This window comes from Desmodus rotundus, chromosome 6 (assembly GCF_022682495.2).
Source record: "Desmodus rotundus isolate HL8 chromosome 6, HLdesRot8A.1, whole genome shotgun sequence".
Lineage (NCBI taxonomy): Eukaryota > Metazoa > Chordata > Mammalia > Chiroptera > Phyllostomidae > Desmodus > Desmodus rotundus.
Genome location: NC_071392.1, coordinates 107,772,061 through 107,789,331, shown reverse-complemented (window position 1 = coordinate 107,789,331; position 17,271 = coordinate 107,772,061). Strand labels below are relative to the sequence as shown.

General features: G+C 57.3%; 1 protein-coding gene across 3 annotated transcripts in view; it reads left to right on the top strand.

Annotated features, from left to right (window-relative positions):
• Window positions 1-17,271, top strand: part of PLCG1 (phospholipase C gamma 1) — a 35,320-nt gene that overhangs the window by 534 nt on the left and 17,515 nt on the right. For all 3 annotated transcript variants that reach the window (XM_053927050.1, XM_024559401.3, XM_024559403.3), the window contains exon 2: window positions 9-354. In XM_053927050.1, coding sequence (XP_053783025.1) covers window positions 138-354 — 217 coding nt within the window. In that variant the 5' untranslated portion in view covers window positions 9-137. The remainder of the gene's footprint in view (window positions 1-8; window positions 355-17,271) is intronic.

Here is a 17,271-nt window from a genome sequence, read left to right as displayed (position 1 = left end):
GCCCGCAGGAGCTGCCGCCGCGGCCCACTCGCAGGCCGCCTTAGCCGCCGCCTTAGCCGCCGCCGCCGCCTACTCCCGCCGGCGGATCCTGCGCCGCCGTCGCCGCCTCTGCCGCTGCCGCCCCCAGCGCCGAAGCCATGGCGGGCGTCTCGTCCCCTTGCGCCAATGGCTGCGGGCCTGGCGCGCCCTCGGACGCCGAGGTGCTGAACCTCTGCCGCAGCCTTGAGGTGGGCACCGTCATGACTTTGTTCTACTCCAAGAAGTCGCAGCGGCCGGAGCGGAAGACCTTCCAGGTCAAGCTGGAGACTCGGCAGATCACGTGGAGCCGCGGCGCCGACAAGATCGAGGGGGCCAGTAAGTGTGCCCCCTGCCCGGGGCCCGCTGTGCGCGCGCAGTGTGGACAGGGATCCGCACCCGGCTCCCCCGCGCCCGGGCCCGCTGCCGGAGCGACTTGGGCAAACTTTCCTGCCCTTCCCTCCAGGTTCCGCCCCCTCCTCGACCCTGGTGGTCACCCCAGGCGGGGGGCATCCGGGTCCTCAGTCACCTGACAGGACACCCCTTCCCCCAACTAGGGGGAATGTTCTGGCGCTTTGCCCAGAGGCCTAAAAATCCTAGCGGGTTGGAGACCCGCGGAGCAGGCATCGGGTCCCTCACACTCCGGGAATGGTGTCCATGGAGGTGAGGGGAGCCTAGGCAGCGCCCCCACCCAGCCTCTGAACTTGGTTGGGGTCGGGCAAGATGGTCGCCACCCTCCACCCTTTCCCCAAAAAGAGCAGTCTTGGTGAAACTGTGGGCCCCCAGCTTGGGCTCTTATTTGCAAAAGAACCTTTGGGTTCTCTGAGCAGAACTTAGGCAGATGTTGGGGTAGGGCTGCTTTTGGAGCAGAGCTGAGCCTACTCATCTCCCTCTTGGGAGAAGGCGGAAGGGGTCTTGTTTGGTTTGGAAAAGCCTGAGAGAAGGCAGTGGCTGCTTTTTCCTCACTGCTGCTTTTGTCCTGAAACTGAATTTTGGAGATCTGTGTGGGTGGGCAGACACCCGAAGTCAGGGAAGGGACTCTTGGCTTTTACAAAGCCAGGCACCCCTTGCCCTCCGGAGCACGTTCCAAAAGCTTCGCCCCAGTGCCTTGGAGTCAGGTACTCTTTTCAAGATCGGGCAACCCATTTGGGGTCTAGCCCTTTGTGTTCTGCATCCTGTGGCTGCAGAGAGCCAGGGGCAGCTACTCTTGATTTCCTGCCTCCTTGCCCTCCCAGGCCTGTGCGTGGCTGCTTTTTTGCACAGGTCTTAGTTGGGAGGAGGGAGGAGGGGGATTTTGAAAAACCCCAGATCTATCAGAATGTCATTCCACTTAGCATGTGCCTGTGCTGTGGCCGGATGGGAGCCCAGCTCTCCTTCCCCCGCCTTCAAGTGTGAGAGTCGATGTGTGTGCAACCCGTGCCGTGTGTTGCTTCCTGCAAGGACCCCCAGAGACTGATGTTAAAGAGAGCCAGGCTCCAAACTAGGTCCAGGGGAAGGTCCTACAGGTGTCCTTGGGCATGGTGTACATGGGTGAGGAGACCGGAGGAAGGAAGATCTTGTGGTGAGGTGGCCATCCTCAACTACAAACTCCAGATCTGATACAGCTGCCGAACTTAGAAATGGCAGCTGCCTTCCTCTGTGCCCCTAAGGGCCCTGTCAGCCACTGGGAGGAAATATTGATTTGAGAGACAGGATTCTAAACTGGAGGAAGGGCAGACATTGCAGAGAGCGGATCTAGCCCTGGGGGCGTCACCCAGATGTCCCCTTGATTGCTTCTAGATGCTCCCTGTGAATTTGTGGCACTGGCTGGAGGTTCCCAGATAGAGATCTCCTGGGCAACAGGCTCATTTCAAACCATTCATGTGACCAGCAGGCGATAAGTGCAGCACAGTGGTTGAAGGCGAGGCTGGGTTTGAACCTCCCCCCGCCCCTTGCTCGTGTATTAGCTGTGTGTCCCCCAGTGAGTTACTAACCTCCTCTGAGCCTTAGTTTTCCTCAGCTGTAAAGTGGGAGTAATAACATGTCTGTCTACTATACACTGTATAGTTGCTCTGGAGATTAAATGAGAAAATTGATGTAAAACATCTAACAGTGTCTGGCACATGAATGTTTAATAAATGTGAGCTGTTATTAATAATAACAATAATAGACTATGACTGTGATTGTAGAGGCAGAGTGTCGCTGGAGGAGGGGGTGAGGGTGCAGGAAGGGAGGAGGATGGGGACCGAGTTCACGTTTCACTTAGATTACGACCCGGAAAAGGGGAGGAAGTGTTTTTTTTCTTTTCTTTTCTTTTCTTTTTTTTTTTTTTTTTTTTTTTTGCCCCAACCCATCTACTCACTCACCTGCTTACCATGTAGAACAGTGGGTAGAGTATATGGAGATTTACACAACTGATGCCCAACTTTCATGTTTGTAAGCTGGGGCCTGAACAGAAGGAAGGGGTGTGGAAAGGGATGAATCTAGTCCATGGTCTCAGGTCTTCGGAGGGTGGAGGCAGGAATGCAGAGGGCCTGCTAACCCCAGCCCCCATGGGTGGGTCAACCAGAGGGATACATATTCAATGACCTCATTAATTAGCTGGGATTTGAGAGGCCTGGGGCATACGTAAAGGGTATAGAAGGGGCCCTGGCCCTGTGATTTTGGAGGCCCTGGTTGAAGGAGTCTGGGTAAAAAGCTAGTGAGACACTTGTGTGGAGTTCAGGTCTTGTAAATGGAGCCCCCTGCTGAAGCTGGCCCACTTCTGCCCATTCATGGGTGCACCTCGTTGGTGGGTCCTGATCCCTGCAGCCCCACTCCACAGACTCTGAGGAAGATTGGGCTGCCAACTGGGTCCCCTGCCACCTGGCCTCTTGCCCAGGTGCCTCAGGTGTAGCATGGCCAAAGAGAGAGAGAAAGACATCATTACCCTCAGGGCGTCCTTGGCCCCGAAGGAGAGATGGTGTGGGTCAGGGAGAGCGCGCAGCAGCCCTGAATAGGAGCTCGCTCTGGCCCTGCCGTGCCCTCTCACTTCACTGCTGGCACCGTGCTGGTCTCTAGGATGATAGTTTGGCTCACAGGAGGGGTGGAGAAGTGCTTTGGTGCCCGGTGTCATGGTGGTATGACAGGAACCAGGGTGATGTTTAGTTTTTTGTTGTTTTTTTTTGCAGATACTGACATAAGTGAAAATAAAGCAATTGCAGACGTGCTGCTGAGTGCTGCAGAGACTTTTCATTATGCTTTCTTGGCTAATCCTTACAGAGGCCCAAGGGGGTGACTGGAGTGCCTGTACATTTACAGATAAGGAAATGGAAATACGGGAGTGAACTGTGCCAGGAGGACAGTGCTGGTGTGGGCCAGCCTCAGCCGGGCCCAGCTCTCCAGGCAGCCGCTGGCTGACCCATCCCCAGAGGACCTGGCCCTGGGGCTGTGCCGCAGGTGGACCTCAGGCCCGTGTGCCCGCAGTCTGTGCCACTCCTCCGAGGAGAGACCTTTGTGCTCAGGTCTTACATCAGACGACCTCAGCCTCTCTGATGCTGCCCCATGTGCTTCCTTCTGGTGTCTTCTGGGGTGAGATGGTTCAGTCAAGGGACATTGTGGGCAAGGGGCCCAGGTGGAGGCTCCATGGAGAATTCTGCGTGCCAGCCAAGCAGGTTTGGGGGGGTTTGGGAGCCCTATGCTTTTGTTGTTGATTCTTCTAGATAATCTTCTAGATGCTGGGCTCCCTTGAGTGGCGAATGAAAACAGGTCCTTGCCCCAGGGAAACTAAAATAGGCAATGACAGTTTCGAGTGGTGTCTTTGGTGAGCAGGGTGGGGGTAAAAGAGAGCAAAGAGCCTGGGCCAGGCGGTCAGGCCGGGGGAGGAGATGATGTTGGTACAGCTGGCTGGGGCCTGGCCCCTGTCGGACTGGGGAGGAGACGGACCCCATGGCTGCTCAGGCCAGTGGGCCGGTGTCACCAGGGGTTTTCTTTGTATTGGCCGGCTGCTCCCCGTGGGAGAGGGGCAAGAGCGCAAGTCCGGATCTCCAGAGCTAGCCGTGCCTGCCCGTGTGTTTCCTGTCTGACTGGAGTTTTTCCAGGGGAAGTCAGGCCTCTTGGTGTTTGCTCGGTGCCCCAGGCCAGCCCTGCCAGGCCCCCCTCCATCTGGGGCTCTCTTTCCTGTGAACCTAGGAAGGGGGCCTGCTGCACAGATGGCTGGAGGAGCTGAGCACACACCCAGCACGGGCATCCCCAGCACCTCCAGCTCAACTTCCCCTGTGTGTACTGCACAGGTGTGCAGGCTCGAGTCCGCAGTTAGAGATTGCGGCCACTGGCCTTGTTTTAGGTAGCCCCTTGGAATGAGGGGCATTTATTTGTTGGATAAGTATTATTTGAACACCTCCTATTAGCCCACTGAGGGTTCAGAAGATGCGTAACACTTGGTCCGTGTCATTGAAGAACACCCAGACTCTTGGAAGAGACAGACTTGGGAACGTGTAATTATAACCCTGTGCGATGTACTGTGATAAAGGTTTGTAATGAGAGCTAGTTGAGGGGGAGAGCCAGGGGAAGTGACCTGTGAACTGAGCCTTGAGTGATTGGGGGGGGATCTTGCCCGTGCCCTGGCTGAGGCGTGAGGGTCACTTCAGGGGTCGGCCATGCATTAGGCGGGGTGGAGATGAGGCCACCAGGGCTGGGTGGGGGTAGCGCAGGGAGGACTGTGCTGTGCTCAGGGGCTGCAGTCGGTCCTGTGGATGGTGGGACGGTGTGCCTATTTGCCTGGGAGAAATTGAGGAGGGAGACCAGTGAGCTGCTGCAGTTTTCAGGGGACAGCTGACAAGCAGGGCAAGGCTTCGTCTGAGGCAGGGCGGGGATACGGCGGGGGTGGTGGCGGCGGTGTTGGAACTGGAGGGATGAGACAGTGGAGCACAGTACAGATGACCTTGAACAACATGGGTTTGAACTGCTCTGGTCCACTTCTACGTGGATTTTTATAAACGTGTATACAGTCATTTCTCTGTATCCCTGGGTCCTGGGTTTCACATCTACAGATTGAACCAGCTACAGGTAAAAACAGTACTTCTGATCCGTGGCTTTGCAGGGCCGGCTGTGTGCATTGTTCTATGCCGTATAACATGAGGGGCCTGAGCATCCGCAGATTCTGGTATCTGCTGGGGGTTCTGGAATGTTCAACCCCCATGGATATTGAGGGATGGCCAGGGAGTCAAAAGTTATACACATATTTTCACCTGCGTGGGGTGGGGTGGGGGGCCAGGGGTCAACTGTAGTTTGGCATTTGGGCTCTGAACTCAAACTGCCTTGGATAAAAATCCTGTCTGCCACTCGCTCTGTGACCTTGAGCATGGGACTTTGCCTCTCTGGACTCCTCATCTGTAAAAGGGGAATACTGAACTACATGTATGTCATAAGGTTCCTGTGAGGCTTTGACGAGAACACGTATGAAGTGCTTCGCATGGAGTGTGGCGCTGTGTTAAGTGTTCGATGTGTGGGAACTCTGACAAGGGGGAAGATGAGGGAGCGGGTTGGTGCCTGGCCACCAAGCCCTTTGATTCGGAGACAAGGAGGCCCACCCCTCTCTGTCCAGGCTCTCAGGAGGTCTCTGTTGTCAGGGTGGTTTTCTGCTGCTGACTTCGGCGGGCTCATCGGGCACTTGGCCGGGAGCAGCTGCTTTGGTAACACGTGAAGGTGTCCGATTGGCCTATGTTTAAGTACCCAGCCCAGAGCGAAGCTATCTGAGCAGATTGGTGTGAGACCCCCTTCTTCCAGGAAGTGCTTTAATGCCATCACCTCGGTGGGGTAGGGCCTCCCTGTGCCTCTGCTGTCACTGTCCCTCTCCATTAACTCATAGCATCTCTGCCACTCTGTGCCCCTCCCTCTGGGACATGGCTTCCAGGAAGCCAGAGATGGGTAATGTTGCAAGGCCTGATAGGAGAGGATAAGAGAGACCTTTTTTCCGCTCTCCACTCCCTCTTATAGAGCTGGAGAAGTCTGTGGGGACTTTGAGGACTCCTGGGAGTTATGGGTGTGGGATAGGAAGGGGGGAATGTTCCGGTTCTCCTTGCAGAATGCTCTGTTCAGGGAAGCATGGCACCATGCTTCCCTGGGCAGTGGGGGGCGCTTTGCGAGCAGCGTGGATGGTAACAGATGACAAGGCTCGGGACAGAGCGGTGGCCTCCAGCAGTGGTTGGTAATCGGGCTGCAGTGACCAGAGGTTTGTGGCTGGAACTAGTTAGATTTAGGTTCTGGTCTCAGCTCTTCCTGTGACCTTGGGCAAGCTACTTTAAATGATCTGAAACTGATCTTTAGCTGTAAAAGTAGTTCCTCCCTCACAGAACTGCATATGAACCGTAGTCGGGTGAGATCATATATGAGAGTCCGAGCTTTTATGTGAAAGTGCTCTGCACAGCATTTGGCACCTAATGAGAATTTGTTTCGTTTCTTTGCTTTCACTTTAACTGGTGACAGAGCTCCAGTTCCATCACCAGGCTCGGCCACCAGTGCTGCTTCGATAACCTAAGCTAGACGCCTATTTCCTACTTATTTTCTTTGTTCCCTCTCTGCGTCTGTGCAGAGGCCTGGGGCGTGAGATAAATTAGGGGCTTGAATAGTGCATGAGAGTTCAGGGTCGTTTTCCCAACTATTGTGTTGTTTGAGTCCCACTGCGGCTCCATGAGTTGAGGGGGGCAGGAGTGAGACCAAGGCCGCACAAGGCGTCTGATTCCCCCGACAGTGTTCAGTTCATTCTCCCACCCTGGAGAAAATGACAGCCGGGTGGACTGTTCTATGGGACCAGAGCCGTTCTGTTTGTGATGTGGACTGACCTGGTGTCTACTCGGCCCTGTAGCCGGACGGGTTTTACCAGCTGACTTCTCTATGGGCAGACTGGGCTCTGTGCTTCCATCTAGACCCTCCGCCACCCTCGTCTCGCTGCTGCGCCCCACGGAGGTGCTCTCCCACTGCTGCAGGGGGAGAGCAAGCAGCTGATCGGGGGTGAGGGGGCAGAAGAGCCTCGCTCTGACTCTCCCTTCCTGGCCGATGTTGACAGCTGTCCCTGAACCTCTACCGGGGAAATGGGGATTGGGGGCTCCGAGCTCTGGGTGCTCTGAGAAGGGCCTCCCGGGACCCCTGACGACAAGCTCGCATGCATGCCTTCATCCATGTGTTCCTGCGTTCGCCTCACACGTGTGGTGGCTCCAGCGGCTGTGCATTGGACATGCCAGACTGGACGGGATTACTCCTCACGGTGGCTGGAGCTCTCTAGCCTGGTGAGCTTTCCGTATCACCCATCATAGCTATTCTTTCCTTAAAAAAGACAAAAAGGAGAAAGCCCAGCTCTCTTGGGCCTCTGTGGCACACTGAACAAGCGAGACCCCGCTTGTGCTCCCTGGCTCTGCACCATGGCGCTTGCTGACGTGCCGTGCACCGCGGAATCCAGTGGTGACCATAAAGGTTACGGTGGACAGAGCCAGAAAGGACAGCCAGCCAGGCAGAAAACAATGATCCCAGGGTCTGGGGAGAGTGGTGAAGGAAACAGCCCAGGGGCCTCTCTGTCAGTCAGAGGAGGTGAGGGTGTGCTGTTACAGCACATGACCCTGAACCCCAGTGGCTGGCAACAGCCAAGGCTCATTTCTCCCTTTTACTGCGTGTGCGTGTCCATGACAAGCTGTCCCTGGAGAGTGGCCTCAGTAGCTCTGGGTCAGCCCTGTGGTGCAGAGCCTGAGCACTCTGGGCAAACCAGGCTGGGGAGGGGTTCGGAGAAAGGGGGCCGGGGAGGAGTGACTTTCTGTGACTTGGGCCTGGGTGCGGTGAGGGCAGCTGTGCTACAGCAGCTGAGGGGGCGACTGCCTGAGTGGGTCAAGAAGCCGCTTTGGCTCCGGTCTTTGAAGTAGGGGTCTTGTATTTAGACTTTTAGGCATTCAGCTGTGCCTTTGCCCTTCATCTCCCTGCATTCACCCCCAACACACATGCCCCTAGTCGGGTTCCCCAAGCCTAGCTGGCTGTGGCCACAGCTCCCTAGTGCACCTTCGCTGGTGTGCTGGGGCCTCGGAGGGAGTGGGGAGTGCCCTCGGCCCCCAGATGAGAGGGTAAGATGGCAGAGAAGGCCTGGTCCCTGAATCCTCTGGGGCTGGGAGGAGGGGCAGTAGTGGAGGTGGAGTTAGTCGCTTTGTGGGGAGGCTGTGGTCCCAAGAGACCTAGCTCCGGGAATCTCTGCTTGGATTCCTGGCTCAGGTCTTAACGTTCTCCCTCCCTCCTTGTAAGATTCCTTCCTTTCGAGGTGGTGCCTGGCCAGCCTTTGAGAGGCTGCGGTGGCTCCGTGCCCAGGCACAGGCGCTCGCTCTCTCCTCACTCGTCACCTCCTAGGAACTGGGCCCATCCTGGGGGAAGCAGGCAGGGCTCCTTTTTATAGCCCGCATGTAGGCTTTGTGTATAGGCTCTGCTGCTTCCTTCCGGGCCCTTCCCGGTGTTGGCGGGTGGCCCTGGCTTCAGCCAGACTCAGGATGCAGAATAAATGGGGTGGGGCTTTATTCTTGCAGAAGACTGGCACCTCCTTTGCTGAGCCCAGGCCTGGCACAGAGAAGGCTGGGGTTAGGAAGCAATGAAAAGGAGGTGACCCAGTCCTTGATCCTGGGACGCTTGTGACCTGGAACAGGCAGAAAACCATGACAGCCCAGGGCTGGCAGGAGGCAGTTGTGCCTCAAGTGCTGTAGGCTGAGCCTGAGGGTCCAGGCATGATCTGTCCTCTCTGTGGCAGCCCAGCCTGCCACCCCGGGGTCCCTCCCCTACTGGCTGGCTTGCCGCTGCTGATTAGAGGGTCTTTGCAAAGGCTGTGAGGGGTCTGGGAGCAAGGCGTGGGCACGCTGAAGAGTGGGCCGGTCTGACCAAAGCCCAGGGCCTGGCAGCAAACAACCGACCGGGGCTGGTGAGGGGTTGGGCCATGGCGAGTTTGGCCACTTGTTTGTGTGAGATCTAATTGTAACTCAGTCAGGGTGGGCCGCTCACTTTGGGGGTGGCTTCCTGTTTTCTCGGACACCTGGGGATATGGCTGAGCCGAAATGTCCTGAGGGAAGTGGTTGTTTAAGGGATGCCCTCAGGTCACCGTGTCCTTGGCTTGGCCTTGCCCGTGGGGGGAGTAAGGCATTGACCACACTGGAACTCTGGTGGTTTGGGTGTGTGGTGGGGGGAATTCTAACCCTGTGGGACTGATTAGGCCCAGGGAGTGTTCGCAGAGTGACTAACCCTAGAAAGGAGGGGAGGAGTTGGCCACAGGTCCAAAAGGCTTCTCAGCCTACTTGGGGGCAGGAGGTCAGCTGGAAGGGTGAGCAGTGACAAGGGTGGGGGGGGGGAGGTGATGGGTCCCTCCCTGAGGCTCTGTGGACCACTTCCCCCACCTGGTAGTCCAGCCGTTTGGAGTCAGTCTTCTTCCTACCCCAGCCACTTCCTCCACCCACCACAGCATCTGAACGTGAGATGCCTGTGTCTGCCTGTGGGTTCCTGTCTGGGCCTGGGCCCTTTCCTTGGCAGCTCCTAGCAGAACCACCAAGGAGATTAGAAAAGGGAACGTATGTCACTTGGTCAGGGACTTTCCTTAGGGCCTCTCAAGGAAGGCCAGCAGTGAACAGAGAGCCTCCCTTCCCGTGAGAACAGGGTACCTGGTGCCTGGCCCAGCACTGGCCCACCCTGGAAGGGGGAGGCTCTGCTGGCCAGTGGTGGGTGGCTCGGCAGCTCTCCCGGGAGGTGTGCTAGTGGAGGGGAGGCCACAGGCAGTCTCAGAAGGGTAGAGTGAGGCATTCAAATCAGGAAGGGGAGGCCATGTCTAAGAATCAGAGCTGGGCTTCCTGGGGAGGGAGGCAGGGAGCGGGTGAGTCCCTGTCCCCTGGGAGTGAGGGCAGAGGCCAGACACTCGCTGGGGCCTTGCCTCCCCGAGAAGCAGGAGGAGGGCAAGGAGAGCGGCCTAACCTGGACTGGCATAGCCCAGAGGGAGTGTGACCGGACACTGAGGACAGGCTGGGCCGAGCAGCTCTGAAACGGGGGAGGCTAGTGGGGTGGCCAAAGAGGCATCCCGGCGAGCAGGCCTGTGAGGGTGACGCCACTGCTTAAAACGTCCCCAACCTCCTAGTCAAAACTGACTCTGTTGAGGTTTAGGGGCCGGCGCCCCACCTCCCGCAGGAGGGCTTGTGGAGGTGGAAACACGGAAACCAACGAGGCGGGGAGCCAGGGCCCGGATGGGGAGAATGACTGCCTGGCGCTCAGCGAGCTCCGCTCGGGGAGGCCTCTGCTGTACCCTGGCTTCAGCCCCTGCCACTGAGACCCCCAGTCAGAGGCCCCTGTTGTTTCCTGGGTGGGGGGCGGGGGGGGAGGGCAGGTATTTCTTCTTCTCCTAACTCATCCCATGTGTTGCTAGGCACGGGGCACTGACACCAGCAGGCGTGGCCCACGCCCTCAGGGAGCGTACACGGTGGTGCTGACCGTCAGCCCCCTGGTCTTATAGGACACACACGGTTACCACTCCTCTGGGTGCTCAGAAAACCTAACTGTGAATAGTAAATAAGGCTGGTAGGGGTTGGTCAAGGGTTAGGTTTGGGGGGGAGGGCGGTGAGAGAAAAGGAGATGTTAACGGTGATTCTGAAGTGTGTAGATTACGGACCCGTTTGGAGGTGATGCTGTCAGCTGACCCGAGAGGTGTGGCAAGAGGGTTGGTGAGAGAAACCAGTGTGTGCTTTCGAGGGGCTGTCTTTGGGGCGAACAGGTGGTGATGGCAAGTAGGAAGTTAGAGGAAGGGCCCTGAAGGTCAGAGTTGAGGACTAGGGCAGAGCTGTGTTGTGAGTGGTCTGTGGTGGGTCATTAAGGCTGTGGGTGTGGGGGTGCTGACTGGAGAGCGGGTAGAGCTTCAGGGGAGCAGAGGCCCTGGGCCTGGGCCACGATGAGAGTCCGCCTGTGGTGGGGAGAGGCCTGAAGCCTAAGGAGAAGTGGGAAAACCGGGAGAGCTTGTGAGGGAGAGAGGTCAAGGGTGGGGCTTCAAGCCAGATGGAAGGCATGGTCAGCCATGTTGATTGTTCTGAGTTTCTGGAAAGAGGAGGATAAAAAAGTTAACTAAGCTGAGCACTCTGGTCCCCCAGGGTGCCTGAATATACTGGGGGCATTTCATCTGGCCAGCTCTGGGACCTGGCCCTGCTTAGCCCTCAGCCTCTCTCCTGTGGCTGCGACCTGGCAGACAGGCCAGCTAGAATTTGGGCAGCATCAGCCTCCGGGGGAGGCAGAGGTCAAAGTGCATAGGACCCCTGCCCCCGAGGCTTACTTATGGGGAGTCACCTACTCTGAGGCAGAAAAATTGGGACAAGCCCCTTCTCCTTGCTGCGACTTTCCCTACTGTGGTGTTGCAGACTGCTGTAGGCCCCCCTTCCTCCCCTTCCCCTTTCATCCACGAAACACTGAACAAGCGCCCTGTTCCCCGAACAGCCACACTGTTGAGTGGCTGCTTTGGCTTCCGTGGCGTGGGCAGGTCGGCCCTCCAGCCCTGCCTTCTGCAGAGTGGCCTGAGACTTTGCAGTAGAACTGCTCACGTTCAGCGCCACAGACGTGCATCTCCCTGTTGTTCCACTCTTGGCAGGTCCTCACAGTTATCTGCTTCCCCGTCTGTTTCCTCCACCAGGCAGGGCCTTTCTCGGGGGCAGGAACTCCAGTGCCTTATTGATTTCCATTTAGCCAGGACCCAACCCAGGGCCTGACACAGCAGGTAGGCATTTGATTGGATGATGGAGTTCGTGAATAATCTCCCAGCTTTGGGTTAACTGGGCAGGGCCTCCTTTCCCTTCATCCTTTGGGGCCTGGGCATGCTGTGCCTACCTCCAAAATGGGTAGGCTCCTTCTAGCATCCTGGGGCCGACGGCTGCCCGCCTGGAAGGTGTGAAAGCTCGCTGGGGCTGCCCTGCTGCGTCTCCACATGCTCACGTCTGGGGTGGCGGATGCTGTGGGGCCACTGCGGAGGGTCCCAGCTCTGCCGTGAACTGCTATGCTATGTGACCATGTGAGACCCTGTGGAGCCTCAATTTCCCTGTTGCTCCACAGGGGAGATCCATCCAGAATCTAGACTCTAGATGACTCAGCATGTACTGGTGAGGACCCCTGCAGCTGTGCCCTGAAGCAGTTAGTACCTAGAGGTTCGGGGTTCCCTGCAGGAGGATCTGCTCCATCCAGCTGACTGAATGGCCTCTTCCTGTTTATTAAGGTGGGAGAGGGCCGGATGCTGAGTCAGGCCTGGATGCTCTTCTCGGTCAGGTGTTTGGGGAATAGTGACTGATGAAACCCCAGCCAGGGGCAGACCTCTGCCCTTGGTATTCCTAGGACCCCAGGGTTTGGCTACAGTGCATCCTGGGAAGGGGCTCCATCCCTCTCTCCCCGGCTGGTGTGGTTTGAAGGCAGCTGTACAGGAATAGGAAGGAGATAGTTCGTAAAATCGAGATGGCTACCCAACCCTCTGCTTTTGCTTTCCTCTCTTGGGAGCTGGGAGCTGCTCCTCACTATTTCTGCTGGAGGGCAGGTGGGGGAAGGTCGTAGTCTCAGAAGAGAAGGGAATGGAAGGGGAGGGGCCCCCCACTCCTTCTAAAGGCCATGGTATTCATTGGGCAGCCATTGTGGAAACTGCTGGCCGTCCCGTGCACCTGGCTCCTGCAACGTCAGGTTCCTTTTCCTCCTGAGCCCAGGTTCTCAGTGTGTCTCTTTGGCCACCTCCATCGTTGGCCCTCAGAGATTTGAAGGCTCTGTGGAAGCCATGTGTTCCTGGTTAGGACAGGCACCCTGGGACACAGCCCCTCTGCCTCTGGCTCTCTGTGAAGGAGGCTGCAGGGGTGCAGGGCTAGGAATTGGTCCGGAGGGCAGTCGCTTCCCCTTGAGGCATCTTTTCTGCATCTCAGCATCCTTTCGGGGAGGAGGCCAAGTTCATTTGTGCTTCCTCCTCCCTGGGCATGCCCAGGGTGGAGGGTGATGAAGTGGTAGGCCGACTTGAAGGGTGGGGACTGGGAACGGCCCATCTGTTGCATGGGCTGTGCGTGGAGAGGGTGATTGACTAGAGAGCACTTCTGGCGGGTGCGCCCACCTCCCCTGGCCCCTGGGGCCCACTCTTCTGAATCTCCTGATGGCCTTGGCTTAGAATGAAGCAGGGTGCAGTGCCCAGGGAGCCCTGCAGCTTTTACTATCCTGCTTCCTCAAAGCTTCATGGCTTCCCTCAGTTCCCACCCGCTGCAGGAGCCTCTGTGCGGGGACCTCCCATGGTTTCCAGATTGCACAGGTTTCTGGGGCCACGCCTCCCCCTAGCTGTGCGTGGTCTTTCTTTTTCTGGTCCCCAGAGTCACCTCACTGACCACTGCATTTGCATATTTGGTGTAGCTCCTCAGCCTTTTTGTTCTCTGCACGGCCTCTTCATCCCTCATACCGTCTTTGAGCACCTGGGGTCTCTGCTACCTCTTTTAGATCATTAGCTCTGGAGTCTTGACTCTCATGTGTTCATTCCTAAGCACTCTGCAAACATTTTGAGGCCTCCCCAGGATCTGGGTTTGGGGAATGGAGAGAGGAGTCCAAAGTGGTTTCTTCCTCGGGGAGCTCCCAGGCCAGTGGCCTAGACACCAGGAAGCACTAGATGGTGTGAGGAGAGTCGCGGCGAACCAGGTGTGCTGCGGGCCTGGGCCCAGCGGACTGCTCGGTGAGGGGCCCTGGCACAGGCAGAGGCTTAGCGGTAGGAGGGCGGGTTGGGGACCTATGGGAGGCTGGTCACCTTGCCCTGCTTGGCCTGGCACCCTTTGAAGGAGGGCTGCGCTTCCCCCCCTTTCCTCCAGCGCCCTCTGCGGGGCTGGGCAGGGCTCACATTCCCTGGGGAGGTGAGGGGTGGGGTGAGGGGCAGCACTGACAGCCCCAGAGAGAAGGGACCTGTTTGGGGAATACTCACTCACCTCTATCAAACTGTCAGATTTTAAGAAGGCCTTTTATGTTTGTTTATCATGAGTTGCAATTTTTTTAAATTGCAAAATGTGTTTACAAGCATTTTTATATGAATAATTTCTATTGTACTTCACGTTACAATAGAAACGTTAGTTAGTTCACGTTAGTTAACTTACCGTTACAATTGCTTTACTTTGTAAAGGGAAAACTCAAGAAATATTTCATTGAAAGCATGTTTTATGTCCACAAGTTTGTGATATATACCTTTTCCTTCTGCTTTTTGTTGTGGTGGTCTGCTTGGCCATATCCTCATTTGGGTGTGTCCTCCGGTCCCTTTCTGGCAAAATCACCTTGTGTTTTTCGCCTAGCTGACATCTCCCAATAGCTCGCGAAGGAGGGCCCAGGAGCCCTGATCCCATTTTGCAGATGAGGGAAGAGGCTCAGAGGTGGCCACGCCTCCTGCTTACCGGCAGGTGCTTTTGCTCATGCTTCTCGGTGTTCTTTCTTGCCTGATGGGGGTTGATGGGCCAGTGGGTTCGGAGGACCTCCACCAGGGCGGGGCCATTTGGGAAGTGGCTTCATGGAAGGCAGGGGACGTAGGACACAGGTTCCTGACCAAGAAGCTTGGGTCTAATTTAGAGTCTTGGATGCGATTCTTGGACTCTCCCTTCTACTTCCAGAGCCCATGTGGCATGTTGAGGGTAAAGCCATGTTTCTACCCCTGCAGCAGGGTGGGCTGGCTTTCTGGGGCCATGCCCACTGAGGAACCCTGAAAAGTCTTGGTGTCCCCCTTTTACCACCCCTTTCTCTTCCAGGGGGTTCTGCTTGTCCTGGGACTCTGCCTGGTCAGCAGGAATGCTGCCCCTATGCATGCCCCTGGGTCACCCTCCAGATGCCTTGGGCACAAGGGACAGTGGAAGCCTTGTGGCTTAGCCTAATGTCTGGGAGGGGCTGCGGAGCAGGATTCCAAGATGGGAAGCAGCCCTGCCTTCAGAGGGGCTGAGCACAGGCAGGTCCTCCGTGCTCATTGTCCTCTCCCCCTCCCAGACTCCAGACTGGCTGCCTGCCAGTTAGCGTGTCCCCTTCCTGGCACCCTCTCCTCCCCCAGCCGGGACAGCAGGTACTGTCCTGGGAGTGGAGGCCAGATCTCCTGTGGAGGCGGGTTCTAAGCTGGCCCTGCAAGCAGCAGTACCCTGTGCTGCTGTCTAGCTGTGCAGCTCCCAGAGTGCCTGAGATCAGTTCTGTGGCTCAGACCAGGAACTCGATCTTTCTCTTAAAGAGAAAGTGACTGCCATTACTGTATATCCAGAAATCGATGGCTCCTCAGATCTGTGTGACCTAGCACTTGGCTTTGAGTAACCGCTGGTCTCTAGTCTCTGGTTTCAAGCAAGGAGCCTGTCTCTGGGCCAGGCGAGGAGAGGAGGGGGCGTCTGCCTGCCAGATCACCAAGCACATTCAGTCCCCATGGCATTGGGCCTCGGTGCACAGACCCCCTGCCGCCAGGCCACAAGCGTTTCCTTCTTAAAGACCACAGCAGAAACCAGTCCAGGTTGGGGCGGTCAGGGCAGGCCCGCTGACTCTCACACGTGGCTCTCTCTCCATAAGTAGTCTGTCTGCATGTGGAAGGTTCTGGTGGGCCCATCCTCACTACAGCCTTCACCCAGGGCCTACCAGCGAGGAGAGTGGGCTTTCCTAAGGCTCCAGCTAGGAGCTTGGGAATAGAACTTGAAAGTTGGTTTTTGTGATTTCAGATCTGTTAGTCTCCCACTCTGGCATCCCATCCTGTGCGAGGTGGTGGGGTGTACACACCTCAGACTGCCGGTGAGCGTGCAGGCCGAGGTGCCGTGGCTGCTGCAGGCTTGGGAAGTGGCCTCTGGCCTGGAGCACGTCTGCGTGCACTGGTCCGAACTCAGTGCCCGTGTCCTCAGAGATCCCTTGTCTCACCCCCCAGTCTCCAGCCTGGTGGGACCTCTCAGTGCCTTTGGCTCTTCTTCTCCCAAATGTTCCCCCAAGCATTATTCTCCGTGGATCTGAGCGGGCTGAGTGCTGGGCGAGGGTCTGTGGGAAGAGGGTGTTGCCGCCGTCCTGCCTGTCCAAGCAGTTCCCCTTCCATCCCTTGGGAGGGGCTCTCTTCTGCTGTGGGTCTGACCCAGACTGTGCTGGGGTGGCTCAGCCCCTCCCTGGCCCACAAACCAGGGCCAAGGCCATGCCTGCCCGAGGAGTCTCCTCCCCATGATGACAGTCCCTGGGGACCAGGCCTGATGCTCCCTCGGGAAAGGGGACCCAGCTTTCTTTGTTCCAGGAGGCAGGAGGATGGGGGGGGGGGGGGCGGTCACACAGGATGTGGCTTTTAAGAACCTAGAAGAGTGCCTCACCTTGGTGTCACGTCCTTTCAGCCTGCCGTTAGCTCGGTGGACTTGGAGGGCATCAGGGCTGGGCGGGCACCTCCTTATGGAGGAAGTGCAAGGGACCAGGTGTGTCCAGCAGGAGCTTGGGAGGCTTGGATGCCTGGCCTGCAGCTGCTGTGTGCCTGCCTGTCTTGGGCAGGAGCCTGTCCCGCCTCCTGCCTGGGCTCAGTGGAAATGTGCCCAGGAGCACAGGGCATGGCAGGGGCTGCCATCTGTCCGTGTGTTGTGCATGCACACGTGTGGGGTGGCTGCATGGGCCTGGCAGCAGGCTTCGGACTGGCCCTCCAGCTGCCACACCTTGGACTACCTCTAATGATGGGGGGCGGGGGTGCTGCGAGGAAGGGGCCAGGCCCAGGGCCCAGGCTGTGCACCACGCAGGCCTTGACCTACATACACTTACTCGTGCATGTGAGGTTGTGTGCCGGTACCAGAGGTGTGGGAGGGCTGACAGCAGCTTTGCACCGGAAAAGCCTGCTGGTTTCTGTTTCAAAGGGCAGATTCTGTGGTGGTTCTGCAGTTTCTCATCTGGGCATTTCCCCTGTTCAGCTCCTCCCTCCATCCCTGGAAACGCTGTCTTTCCGGGCTAGGTCTTTGTGACTCAATTTTCCCCCTCCCTGCTTCTACTTGAGTATAACTCATTTTTAAAACTCCACTCCCATTTTGCTGCCCCTCCCCCCACCTGCGTGTCTGCCTTCTTCATTTGTTCGCTCAGTCGTTGAGCAGGAACGTCCTGGCCTGGGTGGGGTAGATGAGGCGTGTGTACGCACAGTGCCACTAGGGCTCAAGGGTACCACCGCTGCAGGAAGGTGCTTCCAAGTTGAGTCTTGGTAAAATTGGAGTCCTGGAGGTAGACAGTCCCCAGCTGGGAACCAAGACTAAATGGGGGACAGGCAGGTACTGGCTGTTCTTGCCGTTGGTGCAGCTTAGGGTGGATGGA